Source organism: Lissotriton vulgaris, chromosome 4_1, assembly GCF_964263255.1.
Source record: "Lissotriton vulgaris chromosome 4_1, aLisVul1.2, whole genome shotgun sequence".
Lineage (NCBI taxonomy): Eukaryota > Metazoa > Chordata > Amphibia > Caudata > Salamandridae > Lissotriton > Lissotriton vulgaris.
In genome coordinates this window covers 1,949,383,335-1,949,401,227 of record NC_141691.1, presented here as the reverse complement: position 1 = coordinate 1,949,401,227, position 17,893 = coordinate 1,949,383,335, and the positions used below count along the sequence as shown (strand labels likewise).

At 46.7% G+C, this 17,893-nt stretch overlaps 1 protein-coding gene across 1 annotated transcript in view; it reads left to right on the top strand.

Annotated features, from left to right (window-relative positions):
* Nucleotides 1–17,893, top strand: part of TRAPPC9 (trafficking protein particle complex subunit 9) — a 2,581,727-nt gene that overhangs the window by 32,118 nt on the left and 2,531,716 nt on the right. Inside the window, exon 2 of the mRNA XM_086966259.1 lies at nucleotides 1,852–2,449. Coding sequence (XP_086822385.1) covers nucleotides 1,869–2,449 — 581 coding nt within the window. The 5' untranslated portion in view covers nucleotides 1,852–1,868. The remainder of the gene's footprint in view (nucleotides 1–1,851; nucleotides 2,450–17,893) is intronic.

The following is a 17,893-nucleotide window of genomic DNA, read 5'->3' as shown; positions in this document are numbered from 1 at the left end:
GGTCAGGAGAGGTGACTTGGTCATTGTCACCTCCTAGAATTTAGTGTTCTCATGGATTTTGCATACCCGCCCCTTGGGTTCACGTTCCCAGGCATAGGAATACAGAAGACAATGCAAGTGCACAGTATATAGCAACAGTGTATCGTGGTCAAGGCAGCCTGCAGCATCTTCGAGGTGGGTTCCCAGGCGCATCGTGCTTCAGGAGCCAGCTGGCTTGTTTTAGCTTCTGCGCGGTGGGGTTTCTCCCATGTCACGTGACGGGGTTCAGAAGAGCTTCAAGTATGGCGCAGCTCCCGTTTCCCCCGGCCCCCAGATACGCGGTACATGAAACGTAAGCGAAAACAAATTAGAATCATACGTAAAAATGATCACACTGTATACCGTTATAGACTCTACTGCACCCCTTATTTTATAATATCTATAGCATTAAAGTTTAGTGCAAAAAGACAGATAGGCAGAAGCAGCGGCGGTAAGCAGAGAGCGTGGTGAGAGACAAGCGGCCATGTTTGCAACAGTGCGCATGAGCAACACAATCCCTCCAGAATGCGAGTGCGTCACATCACGTGAGTATGACCGACGCATGCGCAGACTGGATTTCTGCAAAGCAGCCTTTTCCGTAGTGCAAGCATTGTTAGGATGAAAAGACACACAGGCAAGCCTCCTGGGGACACCCGCGTGTTGGGGAAAATCCTAAATAAATGACGGACAGGTTGAATTAATATGATTACAAATTAGGCGAGGTTCTTGAATCAGAGCAAGTCGCTTTACGTGCGAATCCTTGCTCCATCACTTTCACTCGCTCTGGGTCTTTCCAAGATTCCGCAATTTTGCAATGATGTCTCCTCTTGATCATCAAGGCATACAGCTTGCTGTTGGCACTGACTCCATCAGATATTGATTAAATGGGCTGAAAGGGTACTCTGAAAGAGAAAGATTGGTGGCTCTACTGCTATGAAACTGCAAGATGGTTTAGTGGATAGGAGACCTTTTCTAAAAGCATTATTATAGCCATTCAACACACCCCTGCCATAGTGATTAACAATTTTATTTATGAAAAATTCAGGATGATATTCGGTCTTTCTGCAGCTGCCAGGGCTGCTGTATCATCTGTATGTAGACGGTGCTAAACTCCATGTGTTGTAGGGTAATAATGCTATTATTAATGGTATATTTTTGTATTTTCTTGAAGGGAGTCCACAGGTTTCCTTTCTTTGCATTGACTTGCACATGCTCAAATGTAATGTTTGTGTTTAAAAACTCCACCATATTCAGGGTAAAAGAAGCAATTTTGCAGCAGTGGTGCTTTCAGCATAATTATGGATTTGCCATGCGTGTCACATTTTTTATTATCTACTTCTTAATCTGCAGGTTCAGCTGCATTTAAAGTTATTAAAAATGTAGTAACAGATGTTGCCACACAGAGGAATGCCCTTTGCCAAGACTGGTCACCTTGCTGTGCTGCATTATGCCGGGGTGGATTCATCCTGCCCATATGTTCCTCAGAACTTATATCTGCAATTCTTATGTCAGTGACATGGCAGCATCCAGCTGCATGTTCTGAGCTACTTTGAAGTAAAAGCTCTGCAGTGCCCTAGATATCCTCAGACAGATTGTGTGACAAGGGTGGAATGCCACCATAACACTCTTCGTCCAATTGAAGTTCCTTTTAAACTTCTATTGATTGTACACCCCGAGATCACGCTTCCGGAAAGAGCAGGTAATATAGGTCAAGTAAGTAATACATTGATTCATAAGTATGTTGAAGGAGTCTTGCGATCCTTTGCATTGATTGTTTGTTGAGTCTAGTATCAAAATATCATTTAACATCCTGTTTTTGTCCCCATTTTTTAGCTTGCACTGGTTTGACCATGAGTGTGCCAGATTATCTGCAGTGTGCTGAAGACCACCAAACACTCTTAGTGGCAGTTCAGCCTGTTGGGGTTATCCCAGAGGAGAGCTTCTTCAAGATATTTAAGAGAATTTCCACTGTTTCCCAGGTCAGTGTCCGTGACAACCAACGTGTCCTCTACATCCGCTACCGCCACCATTATCCTCCAGAAAACAATGACTGGGGGGATTTCCAAGCTCACCGTAAAGTTGTGGGACTCATCACCATCACAGACTGCAGCCACACCAAAGACTGGCCCCAAACCTTTGAGAAGTTCCACCTTCAGAAGGAGATCTATGGCTCCACGCTGTATGACTCGCGGCTCTTCGTCTTTGGGCTACAGGGGGAGATTGCAGACCAGCCCCGCACCGACGTAGCTTTCTACCCGAGCTATGAGGAATGTGACAGCATAGAGAAGCGAGTGGAAGATTTCATCGAATCTCTTTTCATCGTGCTGGAATCCAAGCGACTCGACCGGGCAACCGACAAGTCTGGAGATAAGATCCTGCTTTGTGTTCCTTTTGAAAAGAAAGACTTTGTAGGTCTTGACACTGATAATAGGTGAGTCGTTCTATAAATGTCGTTCTTTTAGTTTCTGAGGATATGTGGGACTTGTTTGTAGCATTTTTAAATATATTTGTTTTTTGTGTTGATATTTATTCTGGTTTGTACATATGTTGATTAGCTTAAACACATGAAAAGGAAATTCCATGCAGTTACTAACTATCTGTGATATTCTCTACCTGCTGATCTATGTGGTTTATGGCATAATTTTTGTAAATCTGCGGTATCGCCAGCGAGGCAGAGGAGTCATTTTAACAAATGTAGGTAGTGTTGTAAACCCCTATGTAGCTATGGTTCTGTAGAGTTAAAAGAGGGCAGACGTAACCCATACTTTTATTTACGTTGTGTAATCCGGTGAGGTGCTGTGAAGGTTTATGTTGGTCAGTGGGAGTCGCTCAGGGCTTGGTGTGGCGTATCTGCTGTGATCCACTCTGGGCTATAGAACATGGGCTTGTACAACCATTTTTATTGAGATGGTGTCCTTACTTGAATGACCTGTGAGTAATTAGCAACTTTTTGGGCTGATGGACAATAAATGATGAAAAGAACAATGTATTCTCAAGAGTTCAGAGAATTATTATCCTATTTTTCCAGGCTCAATGGTGTAGCTCCCTCCTTCCAGGTTGTTGCTTAGAGACTGCCTAAAGACAGTCTAGAGAATCTCTTGAAAGGCTGACACTCAGATAATGGTTTGTATGTGCTAGGCGGTTTTGGACAAATGACACACGTTGACCTGTTTCCTAGATGATTATTCTGTGCCTAAATGACACAATACACTCTATGTAGGTTAATGGTGTTTGACTGCCTGACATTTGAAAGAGGGTAGGCTTTCTCAGTACCATATCAAGGGGGGTTTACTTTCTCTTCTTTAAAATGATCCTCAACAGAATGAGCCAATCCACAACATTTACTCTTTTCTCTCCTTTATTCCTTTGCCCACACCTGTCTGCATCCATTTGCATGCGTTAATCTCTTGTGGCACCATACATTCCAATTAAAAAAAAATTCTAAGTTAATGGCAGTCGCTGCCAGTGAACACCCTTCTTTTTCTGACACTAGATCTGCTAACTTATAGCTTAAACTGCATTTTGTGATCCCTTCTCAACAACCGGCTGCTTTAGATTCAAGGCCGTTTATGCTTCTGGCCTGCCTGCCTCTTAATTCAGGGCAGTTCAGTGACCTAGTTCAATAAGGTAAATATTTTTTTATTTTTTTGGAGTTTTTTTCCTGGCATTAATAGAGAAAACCTCGAACATTGCATCACTTTTTAAGGAGCAGCATGATTAAAGCAAATAATTACAAATTTCTTTAATTTAGAAATATGCTCTATCAGTCACAAATCTTAATTTAAACCTTTCTAAGATCTACATTCGTAATCTAAAAATGCTCTGAAGTCTTTATTTAAAGAGTCCATCCTGGCTAAAGGTTCCAGGAATGAGTATTATACTGGCAAAATTATCTTAACTTGGTTTGGGTTTGTAAACTGAAAGGATATAAGGGCAGATGAAAAGCCACTGACGTCCACGCACTTTAGCAGTTCCGGGATCTGTGGTTCAAGAGTGCTGTCTTTGATCAAGACACATTTGGACCTGGTTGGACTGAGTTTAAAGAAGATGGTGGTCATCTAGGCTTGCATGTGTTAGCTGGCTCCGAGGCGTTGAAGCTATTTGGCTAATGTGCAAGAGGAAGCCAGGATGGGTCTATTAATGGTCTCTCTGTCCGCTACCTAACTGAACAGACTCCCTCTACTCTACCACTGTACTACAGAAAGGACTGTTTCTGAGATCATGTGAACAAGGACAAAAACAACATCAACTCTGTTGTACATCTGAACTTTAACATGGTTTCCCCATTGGTACGTGTGGTATCCTAGTATACTAAAATGTTATAATTTAGCCATATACAATACGTGTGGTATCCTAGTATACTAAAATGTTATAATTTAGCCATATACAATGAAAAATAAATTCCTAGGCAACATAATTAAACAACATTCCTCATTCTGAATGTGCTGAAAACAGAGACAGTGTAACGACCAAACTATAAAAAATGTAAAATTTTAATGAAAAATTCTTCAAAATTTAGATCATATCATTTCATTGTACAGATTAAAAATACACGTTTATTGACACAATTATTTCTCTAAACCTATGCTATACACATAATATTACTAAGCTAAAAATGTAATATAAAAACACAATACTGTGGCAAATGAATAATAAGTCTTTGTGCGTTTCGGCGTGAAACACGCCTTTGTCAGGAATAGCCAAACAACACCTGCAATTGATAAAAAAAGATTACGCTAAATAACAATACATGTGTTGATAATTTTGCATTCAATTAAAACAACTATGGTACGTTACTCTACAAAGAAAAACACATACTGACCAAGATTCACTATACAGATAATTATTATATGCCTTCATTGATAACCTAATTTTTTAAAACATTAAGAAAAGAACAGAAAAATAAAGAAAAATGAGAAAGTGAATTAGAACCAAGGGAAAGAAAAAAGCCAAAATTCCCATTGTTGTTCCTATGACACCAGAGGAGATGAAAAGTGCCTATACAAATGCTTCATAAATACTTTTTAGGATCAGCTTATTAAAATAGTCGGAAAAAGATGTTTCCGGTTATATTCCTCTGTGGGATAAACCTGTGAAATCACAAGAATAATGACGTGGTAAACCGCAAACCGAGCAACCAGATAATCTAAGTAAGGTTTATTTGATATGTTACCTCAAAATTATGCACGCCCAATGAGGAGATATGGCGCCGTAGTAACCACCTCTATGCATATGGTGTTGTTCATATGTGAACAATTGAGGAGTAAAATCAATCCTGAATAAACGATATAATGAAAAGGAGTCTGTGGGTATCGATATATAATCGAAAAGGTAAAACCTAAAGGTTTACAGTCTGGAGAATTGTAGCTTTTACCTGATCATAGATTCTTAGCGTATCACGATAAAATTACTTGTAGTATACCTCCTATTAAGGAGGTGGTGTGTTCGTTCCTGTGATAAAAACAAAGAATAATATAAGGTGTCTCAATGTTTAGAATAACCTCTGTCTCTCTTGCTCGTGCAACACTCTCTCACTCTCTCTCTCACACACATTCTCTCCCCCTCACACTCTCTCCCCCTCCCTCCTTCACGTAGTGTCGCTCTGGCATGCGGTGCTTAGTTGCATGTTTTTTCCTCGCCCGACCGACCCCGCCGTCATCCAGGAGTCTTCTTTATTAAACACACGTGTACATGGGTATTTTGCGACATCTCAGCTTGCCATATTTTTCGGCCTAATCGCAATGATACATGGTTTTCTGCCTCTGCCGTCATTTGTTCCAGGCACTCAGGGAGATGAAGAGAAGAAATAAAATGCAATCCACTCCTATTCGGTGTGACAGAATTAAGGACCTATTCGAGCGACATTAATATTTGGAAGGATAGCGACCTCTCGTGGTCATGGAGTAGATTTTCAGTGTGAAATTGTGTTTTCACCACCTGATGCAGATCTGATGTGTGTGGCTGTGATACAGATCTGTAGCTCAGCTTTATTAACTTAATGGTATTTACGCCATCGATGGTAAATTATTACATATGTCACACACGAATAGACTGGGCATTGGCATGTAGAATTGCTTTGTGATTGTGTAAGGGGGAGTGGCTTTGTGCTTGTTTAACGTTTTTACGTCTAAATCCAGTTGTTGTTTTTATTGGTGACCCCCTGACACTATTAGAAATCAAGCGCCGCTTGAACATAAAGCGCATTGAAGCAGAAATTAGTTGTGATAGCTGAGTAAGTCTTATCAATGTCCCCTGATTGCAGGATGAGCCGTATCACTGCTCACTTGTTGATGGCAAAAAAAAAGAAAAGAAAAAGATGGGATCTATGTGTTACATCATCCTCGCATTACAGTGCCTTGTTGCAAGGAAGCAATTGTTATGTCAAGTGTATTTGTAAAGTGCACTGTCACCCACGAGGGTAATCCTGCAGCTGCAAGTGTGTGTCCCTAGCCTCAGCTGCCCTAGAATCGTTACACTGGCTGACTATCCACAAAAGCGTCCTGTTCAAGATCATGGTAATTACCTACAGAGCTTTCAGATCCTCGGGACCTAAATACCTATGGTCCAGGTTCACTCCCAATGTGACGCAGCGCCCCCTCAGATCCTCGTCAGCCAACCTCCTAAAGCCCCCTAGCTTTAGGTGTATCACCAAGGGTGGCCAATCAGTTGCCGTCCTAGGGACCAAAGCCTGGAACCTTCTTCCTAGTCCTCTTCGATTCATTCAAACAGAGACTAACTTCAGGAAAGCCCTGTAAACGTTGGTGCTCCCGACACTTTATGTCTCTCAATTATCTGAGTTAGGTCTGTACTTTCTGTAGGGGCCCGAATAGAGCCATGATGCTCCTTTGAGTTAAAGCTGTGCCTTATAAATTCTATATAACATAACATTAATTGAAAAGCCAGGTCTTGCAGAATTCAAGAAGCAAGGAGCAGGCTCTGATGTGGAGTGGGAGGGCATTTCACGTTTTAGAAGTGATGTAAGAGAACGCCCATCCTCCTGACTTGGTTCTGCGTGGGATGTGTGTAAGAGTCCTGCTGTGCCGAGGAGCCTGGATGGGTAGAGATGGAGGTGCGACTGTTCAGGCAGATGGGGTTTAAGTTCTGTAGTGGTTGAATATGTATGTGAGGAGTTTGAAATGAGCTCGTTTGTATACCCGGAGCCAGTGGAGCTCTCTGGGGTGTGGCGTGATGTGAGTTCTGTGTGGGAGGTTGAGAATGAGTCTGGTTGCAGAGTTCTGGATAGTTGGTGAACCATGCGTAGAGGGTTCTACAGTTGGCTTTCATCCAACATAACATATGCTATTAGAAAAGCAGCATAAAAAAATTAGAAAACTTGTTTAGTAGTTGCTATTTTTCTCTCGCCACCAGATGGAAAAAGCATTTAGTTCGGATAAAAGGCGGAAAACAAAAATAAGGTATCAAACATCAAATATATGTTTAAATACAGTAAAAGAACACATTACAGTGAACACTGAGCCTTGCCTTACCTGTGCTGATTAAAAGCGCCATCGGGCTGTGCCGTGAGGCGAACGGCTGTGTCTGTGTCAGGAGCAGAGCGGGAGCCGGAGCGCCGCATGATACTACAGGACTCCAGTCCCCAGCAGCACTAGGGGCGACGCACCCGTGACGCGTAGGGAGCGCCAGGATGCGCTGAAAAGGAGACGCCCCCTCGCGCCCCGCGAGTCGCGCGCGGGAGGTGACCGGGAGAAGCCCGGGACAAGGGCGGGACAGTCTGCGACAGTCCGCGACTGGCAGCGTCTGGTCTGGGCAAGATACTCTGCCGAAAAACCTGTTGTGTGACTTAAGTCTCAAGGCCCACTTCGGAAATCTGTGATACATAGGTATTATTTATTTCATTGTTTCAGTATAGTGTACTTAAAGGAAATCCATAACTACGCTGAACTATGCCACCTAAAAAACACTCACCTGCTAAAAACACTATGGAGAACTATCTCGTCCAAGTAGTGGCAAAAATAAACAGCGAAAGAAGATCTTCGCTGGGTTTAGATATACCTACAGAATCCCCTTCTCGGGACTCACAGCTGGAGGATCCCTTTGTCCAGGAAAATAGTGATAGCTTTGGGCTAACTCCTGATTCTCCCACAGATGTTGTTATCATACAGCCTAGTGGTACAGTAGTTGGTATAGAAGGTAGCAGTGACAGCGAGGGAGAGGCTGTGAACGAGCCCACGCCCCCTGATCCAGTGCCAGTGCCTGCCCCACGTGCCACCAGGGGTGGAAAAAAGAATCTGCCTAAACGTTGGGGGCTTCGTTCAAGTAGGAATACAGTTGCTACTCCCCCTAGAAAAATAGCTGAGGAGGAGGATGATGGGTCGAGCGACGAAGCTTGCGTGACTCTAACTAATACGCAATTTAACAAGTTGTGTGGTATGCTGGATGCAAAAATTAGGGGCATTGTAAAGCCGTTGGTTGGCCGAATCGAAAAGTTAACTGCTGATGTTAATAGATTGGGGGGTTTGCTGAATAAAACTCTAGTGGAAGTAGAAAAACTACCTGAGGAAGTTGTGACTAGAGTTGAGTCCCTAAAGAGTGGTTCTAACTCCGAGGGAGGCATTGATGCCATCCCCCGAATAAATCAGCCAATGGCCCCGCCGATAAATCTAGCTGGAAATGTGCAAGGTCTGGCAGCCCCATCACCTACACCTAATGCCACGAACCTTGGGAAAGGCTCATGCGAGCTTATTGTCGAGGCCTCTCCCCTTGTTCTTGTCTTAGCGAATGTTCCCCCACTAGCCTCTGGTCAAGAAGAATCCACTTCATCCTTATTGTACAAATCTCTATCCTGGCTAACCAATAACATGGAGATAACTCCTTGGGGGAAACAACAACTATCAGAAGAGTTAATGACGGCCAGAAGGGTTGAGTGGATTGGAAACAGGGCTAAAAGATTTAAGGGGGAATGTGTTGTTCTTAGCTTCTCTAACCCTGAGGTACTGACAAATATTCTACCTAATTTACTACCTCCACAGAGAAGATCGACCACTATTGTCCCATTGACTTTGGATTTCTTCTACCCACGTAGAGGAAAATGCACTAATCCCTGTACTTTAAGGACAAAGTGGAATGTGGTGCGTAACCGTGGGAGTAATGCACCTGCATTTAATGACTGGGGATTAAGTCTTGACAACAGGTTCTCTGCCCTTTCCAACTTGAACGAATGTGATTGACTTCTGGCATGCTCAAAGTTTGCAGTTCAACCTTCATCTAACCCATGTGCTAGCAGGGATATTGAGAACGACCGCCAAGTGGTTGATGGTACAGTAAGGAAAGGTTGTGATTTAGTCTCCGCTCCACAGGGAGTGGGAAACTCTGTTATTCTGGGTAATGCATGTCAAGATAATGTCATCATTCAAGGTGATGTTGCACCAAGTAATCTTGTCACTACTTCAAAGCTAACATGTGAATCTCTGCCTGGGACGGGTAGCTTATTATCCTGGAACGTGGCTGGGTTAAGCTCAAAGTTGGTATGTGGAAACTGGCTAGGCTTTGTCAGCACATATGACGTCTGTATGTTTCAGGAGACTTGGGCTTGTGAACCTGTTTATGCCTTGGGATATTTAAATTTCTATGTACCAGCTACTAAGGGACCAAAGGGACGACCTATGGGAGGTCTTACTATTTGGGTCCGTTAGTCCCTTAAATTGACAGTAAAGAGCCTGGCGACTGGTCAAAAAGATATCCAGTTAATTAGGATTACTAGTGGTACCTCTGATGTACTAGACATTTATAACATATATGCTAGAGGCAGTAAGACGGGTAGATCTGAGGTCCTCCTTGCTCTTTATAACCTTCTTGACACATACTCGCTTGGTCATAGGATTGTAATAGCTGGTGACCAGAATCGAACTTTTGAGCCCCTGGTCGCTGGTGAAGCCCTTCTAGGTATTGAGGAGGATTTACAATGGGGCATCCCTACCCTAGAGACCAATCCAGTATTACGCTGGACAGTAGATATCCTAGGTCTAAATGCTATGTGTCTGGAACTAGGACTAAGAGCATTAAACGGTAGGACTAAGTCAGACAAGACAGCCTCCACGACATTTGACAATGGGAGACACAAAAGTCGAATTGATTATGTGATATGTAGCTTGATTTTATGGTCGACTGTTTGTGACATGGAAGTTATGTCAAGACCTGAAAGTGATCACACTCCTCTATGTGTGGTGCACAAATGGTGGCTCACTGTTGATGATTTTAACTGCTCTGATGTTCTTGTTCCACCGCTGATTATCCCTGAAAATGATATGCGTAGGCTACGGTGGGTTAGCGTTATGACTGATCAGCAGGCTATTGGAAATATCAAAGAGGAAGCAGATAAAGCTATCTTGGCCCAGGAGTCAATCGCAGGTGTGTCCCCTGGCCTGGGTGACGTGACCAAAATCCATGATAACTTTTTTGGCAAAATTAAATGCCACTTTTTGAAACCGGCAAAAAATCATGGATCCCGTGTATGCAAACCTGCTAAATGGTATAATAATGATTGTAGGTTGGCTCGAAAATCATTGGGACAGGCAATCAGGATTAAGGGGGTAGTGGATATCCGCCTTGCTAGAAAGAACTACAAAGCCTGTATTGCGAAAGCCAAAAGAACCTGGGATGAGGCACATTAGAATAAATTGAAATGTGCTAGTGATAGGAAAAATTCCTGGTTGTTTTGGAATATCGTCAAATGGGGTAGTGAAAGACCTGAGGAGCCACCCAATAATAATGTCCCACAGGATGATTGGGTGAAATTTTTTAGCTCCCAGTATGCGGCAAGTGCCCAGGTGGAAGCTGGGAATTCCCCTAGCCAGTCCTTAGCAGAGGATAATACATTTACACTTAGTGAAATCTTGTCTGCCCTCAAATCTGTGCATAGTGGACTTGCACCAGGCTTAGACGGCGTCCCCGCGGACGTTTTCTTAAATGATAAAGAGAGATGGTGCAAATATATTAATCTGCTTACTAATCACATCGCTACGGGTGCTGATATTCCGGCATCATGGCGGGGGGGCTGTGATTATTCCTTTGTATAAAAAGGGAGATCGTGCTCAGCCAAGTAATTATCGCCCAATAAGCTTGATCGACACTATACAAAAAAAGTTCGGCCGAGTGATTGTTAATAGATTGCTTGAATGGGCAGATGATAATAATATCCTATCACATTTCCAGGCTGGCTTCCAAAGGGCAACCAGTACAGTGGATCAAGTTTTTCGCTTTCAATTGATCCAGTGGAGGACCGTGGTATTAGGAGGAGGCAGCCTCTATGCGGCTTTTGTCGATCTGCGGGCTGCCTTTGACCTGGTGCCGCGGGTAAAATTATGGCAGGTTCTGGGGGTTCCCGAGGTTCTGCTGACTATGATCATGAGACTTCATGAGTTAACCTACACAAAAATCCAGTGGGGGGGTTATGGAAAGGACACTGCTGAATTTCCCGTTGAGCGCGGGGTTCGGCAAGGGTGTTCAATGGCCCCAACCCTGTTTACCCTATTTATCAACTGTATTGTCCCACGTATGTTATCTCAGTCAGTGGATGCTCCCTCTCTTGCAGGTGTAAAAGTTCCTATTTTAATGTTTGCGGATGACACGTTAATTTTATCCAAAACCCCAAGTGGTTTACAACATGCATTGACCATCTTTGATACCTTCTGTGTGGATCACGGTCTGGAGGTGAATGTGTCTAAAACGAAGCGTATGATATTTAATCCACATCGTAGTTTCAAGTCCAAAATCGTCATGAGTGGTCGTCCTCTTGATGTGGTAAAGTCATTCACCTAGCTGGGGATCCACATAGCGGATAACAATAGGTGGTGTCATCACATTGATATAGCAACTCTACGTCATGAACAATTAGCTGGTGTTATCAATCTGGAACATAGGAAGTCTTTGACTAAACCAGTTAAACCAGCTTTGATGATTTATGAAGCCAAGGCAATCGGGTCTGCGCTCTATGGGGCAGAGATGTGGGGTTACGAAAATTTGAGTGCGCTTCAAATATCTGAGAATACATTTTTGAGGTTAATTACTGGTACCCCGAATAGCACTCCATTACTGCCCTTGAGATACGATCTTGGCAGGAAACAAATTGTGGACTTAGCCAGACTACGGCCAATCTTATACTGGCGTAGGCTCTGGACTACCCCTGAGCTCGCCCACTATGCGGAAGGATTTACTGACGTTATCAAAGCAGACTGTTTCCATAAGATTACTTGGTTTAAAATGCTAAAACTGATGTTGTTTGAGCTCGGGCTAAGTGAGTTGTGGTTTGACCCATCAGGAGCTTTATTCCCGTCTAAGTCAATCTTAAAGAATATGTATTGGGAATATGTTGCTAACGCCAGTTTGCGTAATTCTAATAATGGGTCCGACTGTTAGTTTTCTGGAGGTCAAATTGTTTCCTGTATTTGAAATGTACTGGGATTTTATATCTAAACCCTTAGACAGGAAACATTTGTTCCAAATGAGAGCTGGTTCACTCCCCCTAAGATCACTAACAGCAAAATGGGGCTCTGGAGGGTCCACTATCTGCCCTGCTTGTGGCTTAGGAAGAGAATCTCTCGGACACTTTTTGTTCTCCTGCAAAGTCTATAGTGTCCCTAGACGAGTCTGGCTGGCACCCATGTGCAGAAACCTTGGTACCACATGTAGTAGAGTTGCGTTGCGCATTTTATGTACAACCTCCCTTACATGGATCATAATTGCCACTGCAAAATACCTTGGGTGGGCTTGGATCATCAGGCAGAGACTGCTAGTAATGTAACTATTCTCTGCCGATGATAAGCAGAGATTGCTAGTGAATTGACTATTCCCTGCTTATGTATTGTATCAGTGTCTTCATGAAATGTATATTAAGGTTTTTAACTTTGGTCATTTAAAATCAAGATTTTAATAATGAACTTTTACACCTTCTTATTCGCTTATTAATACTGTGGTTTGTTTTAATACACCGGTTCTATGGATTTGTAAGTGCTTTGTAATTTCTGAGTATTTGTATATTTTTTTTTCATAACCGTATTTATTGAGAGTTCAGGCAAGCATCAATACAGTTCTCCACAATCAGGAGGATACTGTCAGTAATATGCAGGTAGTAGCATGACCAGGAACCCAAATTTTGAAAGCATTCCCCGCCCCACCTTCTGCCCCACCAACCCCCCTAAACATACCCCAACGCCCTTCCCCAACTACCCACCCCTTATCCCACCCTAACCCAGTGCACGTGTTCACAAGATAACAACGACAGATGTAAGGCAATGCAGGTGTCAGACATCAACCTAAGTTCCAGGGTCCACATCCGGAGGTAGCACATCATCTATGTCAATCGGAGGGTCCAGGGTCAGCCCTCTGTAGTCCGCCCACCGCTTCCAGATTTTATAGTGTTTCCGGGGGCACCCCCTGGCCTCAAACACAAGTAATTCCAGCCCCATGAGAAAGTCTAATCCCGCCTTCCAGGCGCTGAGTGGGGGGGGGCACGGTCACTCTTCCAAGCCTTTGCCAGATCCCGTTTAGCCACCACCAGCCCCAGTAACAAGAGATGTCGTTTGTAGATGTTGCCCCCCACATTCTCCAGGACATGGAGGAGGCCCAGCCTAGGTGTACGAGGGAGGTCCCAACCCAGGACTTCCGATAGGCAGTTCCAAACCCCATTCCAAAATCGGGTCAGGCCCCCACAAGACCACACTGTGTGTAGGAGTGTCCCCCTTTCAGCTCCACACCTCAGGCACTCCGGAGCAGCAATAAGGCCCGCTCTCCACAACCTTTCCTTAGTGTAGTACGCCCTGTGAAGGTATTTAAACTGAATAAATCTGAGGCGGACAGCTATGGCAGCCCCACGGGGGGATTCAAGGGCCTCACGCCAGTCATCCTCATCCAAGGGGCCAACATCAGTCTCCCAGGAGGCCTTCAGTGTCCGGAGGGAAGAGGAGCAATGCGTAACCAGGGAGCGGTATATTTGAAAAACCTTCTTGTCGCCCAAGTCCCCCATAAAAAGTTTGCCTTCAATTGGGCTAAAGTCGGGAAGGTGATCTATACCCACCAGGCTCGGGCCGAGGGCATGGCGGAACTGGAGGTACCTGAAAAATTGGGTCTTGGGCATATGAAATTCGGAGCTAAGGTCCTGGAAGGATTTGAGTGTAGTCCCGGTGAGGACATGACCGAGTGAAGAGATTCCGATCGCGTCCCAGCCTCCAAAGCCTGACAGGGAAGCCAGTGCCGGAAGCAGTCCATTATTCCACAGCGGAGTCTCGGCGGTCAGCCTGCCCCACCTACCCATGCGGCGCAAAGCTTGTCTCCAAATCGCGAAGACTACCTGGGTGACCCGCGGCAGCTTCTTCCTCCGCCCGGCCGAATATAATAAAGTATGGAGCGTGGCATCCCCCATCAGAGAGTGCTCTAATGCATAAGCCGGGTCACTATGATCTCCATACCACCACTCGTTGAGCACCAGGAGGTGGGAGGCCTGGTAATAGGACAGAAGGTCAGTGGTAGCTAGGCCGCCACAGTATGTGGAGAGAAAGCATGTCCGCAGTGCCACCCTGGAGGCACCCCCGGCCCACAAAAACCGGCCAAGTACTGAATTAACACGACGGAACCACTGCGGGTCAATCCTGTGCGGGTGATTCTGTAGTTGGTAGAGAAGCCGTGGCAGGGCAACCATCTTAAAAATGGCGGATCTACCATATATATTGAGGGGCATGCGTGACCAAGTCTTAACATCCATTTGGACCTTGTCCCACACCGGCTGTACGTTCCGTTCCCACGCCACCGTAGCCGAGGTCGACAGGAAGACGCTCAGATATTTCAGGCCACCGACTGCCACCTGTAGGGCCGCAGCCCACGGGCACGTCTCCGGTTCATCCCCCAGTACCCACAGGGTCGATTTGCGTGGATTAAGAAAGAGCCCCGACGCCTCGCCAAACTCCCGCATCAAATCTAGTATACGAGGGCCTGTGCGGTGAAGGTCGGTCATGAAGAAAAGGACATCGTCCGCATACAAAGCGATACGATCTGAAAGTTCAGCCCCCCACACAAAGCCATGATACAGTGCGTCCAGGCGCACTCGTACAGCCAGTGGCTCCATGGCCAACGCAAAAAGATAAGGGGAAAGGGGACACCCCTGACGAGTGCCCCTGGCAATTGGGAACTTCTCTGAGATCACCCCAGAGACGCGTACCGAGGCAGTTATGTCCGTATAGAGCAATTTGACATAGGAGATGAACACCGGCCCCAGGTTGAGAAGCGGCAGGAGGGCAAAAAGATAGGTCCAGCTGACCGAATCAAACGCCCTATCAATGTCAGCGAGCAACAGCGCTGCCCGATCCCCGGTCGCCCCCACTGCGTCTATCGCAGCCTGTGCACGTCGAATGTTGTGTCTCGTCGCCCGGTGTGGCATAAAACCCGCCTGGTCCGGGTGGACGAGGTCTGTGATATGCGGGAGCAGGCGGTTCGCCAGCGCCTTGGCCAGGAGCTTGGCTTCAAAATTGATCAAGGATATTGGGCGATAGGACTCGTGGCGGTCGGGAGGCCTACCCGGTTTTTGGAAGACCACAATTTCGGCCTGACGCCAGTCCGAGGGCAGGCTACCACGCTCCCGCGCCAGTTCCAACGCCCGCCTATAATGCGGCCCAAGCTGCAAGTGGAATTTCCTATAGAATTCGCTGGGGAACCCACTCGGTCCCGGCGCCTTACCGACGTTAAGTTGGCTCAGTGCATCACCCAGCTCTTCTGCCGTCAGGGGGAGGTCCAAGGCTTCCCGTACCTCGTCTGAGACCGCGCTAGGGGGAACATCCACAAGGAACCCTTCAATCGCCTCGGGTGAAAGGCTCTCTCGAGAGGCATACTGTTGCGCATAGTAGCGCGCGAAGCTCGCCGCAAGAACCGCAGGGTCTGTTATTACAGCTCCTGCCTCGTCTGTAAGCCCAGGCAAGGTGATCGGTTGCATCGTCTGCTGACAGAGCCTATGAAGCATGGTGCAGGACTTGTCTCCCCATTGGTACACCCTGCTCCGTGTAGCCAGCCACGCCTGGCGAGCCTCATCCATCAACATCGAAGCGTAGGATTGCTGCGCTTGTAGAAGCAGTCGCAGCGCCCTGTCATCACCCCCTCCCCGGTAACGCGTCTCCAGCACCTCCACCTGCTCCGCCGCTGTAACAATGCTTTTCTGTCGAATCCGGCGGGCAGAAGCACACCAAGCAATGTCGACACTTCTCAGGGCGGGCTTCATGGCTTCCCATACCGTCACCGCGTCAACCCCCTCCGAGAGGTTGTCCTGCCAATAATGGGCGATTGCACTGCGCATATGTTGGGTGTTGGCCGGTCGCTGCAGATGCCATGAGGACATCCGCCACCGGAACGGCTGGCGTGCCCTGCACAGGTCAATCTGTACCGCTACTGGGGAGTGGTCGGACAGCCCACGAGGCCGGATCGCAGCCCCTTTCACCCTGTCAAGGAAGGCCCCCGGCACGAACACACAATCCAAACGTGAGAGGGAACCATGCACTGCTGAAACATATGTATATTCCCGCTCCCTGGCATGCAGATGCCTCCACGCATCCACCCATCCCAATCCATCAATCATTGCATTCAGCCGCGTGGGTGAGGCCGCGGCCGCGACTCCCTGCATCCTCTGCCTGTCCAGACTCACATCCACAACATAATTCCAGTCACCTCCAATCACCGCCAGGGAGTGGGGAATCTCAGTCCACAAGTCAAATAGTTTCTCCGCCAGGGACCACTGCAGCGGGGGAGGGGCATACACACTGCCAAACACTACCGGTTCTGCTCCAATCTTCCCCTGCACAAACACAAACCGACCCTGGGGATCAAGCCAGTGACGCTCATGAGTGTAGGACAGCCGTCTGTGAACAAGAATGGCCACCCCCCTCGAGCCCCTGGTAAACCCGGCATGGAATACCTGATGGAAGCCAAACCGCTGTAGACTCAATGCTTTAGTACCCAACATGTGTGTTTCCTGAAGGAGCTTCACATCAGCCAAATCCCTTTTGCCCCAGCGTAGCACAGCCCCGCGCTTGATCCTGTCCAACAGCCCCCGGACATTCTAGCTCCAAATTCGCATAGAGGCATTAGCAGGTACTGGTCGCGGGATGTCAACCATTGTCTCGATGAACAAGTCTCTGCAACCTCCAAGACCCGACCCAGGTCTCCAACACCATACAAGCAAATATTGCAGGAAGCACGTGCACCCCGTTCAGATCAACCCGGACCCCCTTTACCCCCCTCAACCAGCCCCGACCCCCAAACAACCCAACGCCCAAAACCCACCCCCCACCCCTATACCTCAGAGAACATTGAAGTACCTGTCACGGCATGGGGAGCTTCAGGCCCAGAACAGAGCGCCTAAAGCCAACCATACCAATGGATCCCAACTATTCCCCCCACTAACAGGGCACGCCCCCAGGACCACCCCCCAACCCCAAGAGGAGTAGGCAGCCCACAAACAGTGCCCCGAACCCCAATCCCACAAGCATCAGGTTCACATGAAGGGCACAGCAGATAAGTACCAACCCCCCCGAGGGCCCCCACGCCCTGCCAAAACATAAGTCCATACTGCACCAGTCAATGTCCGCTCCACCATCAAGGTCCGGTCCGCCATAGAGTACAACAATGGACCAGGGGCAATCGACAAGCGCCAATGTCATCGAATAATCAGGATTCCTTGCCAGAGTGATCCGTGTCGGGCTGTGTGTCCTCCAAAAGGGGGTCTCGGGACAAGGACCTCCGTTGTGAGCGGGACTTCCGATGACGTTTTCCTTTACCGGGTGGGTCGCCCCTCTCTTGAGATGAGCTGCGCGAGGGTCCAGAGCTCAGCCCCGGCTGGGCGTTCGGTCGGATCTTAACCGTTTAATCTGTCCACTGGAAG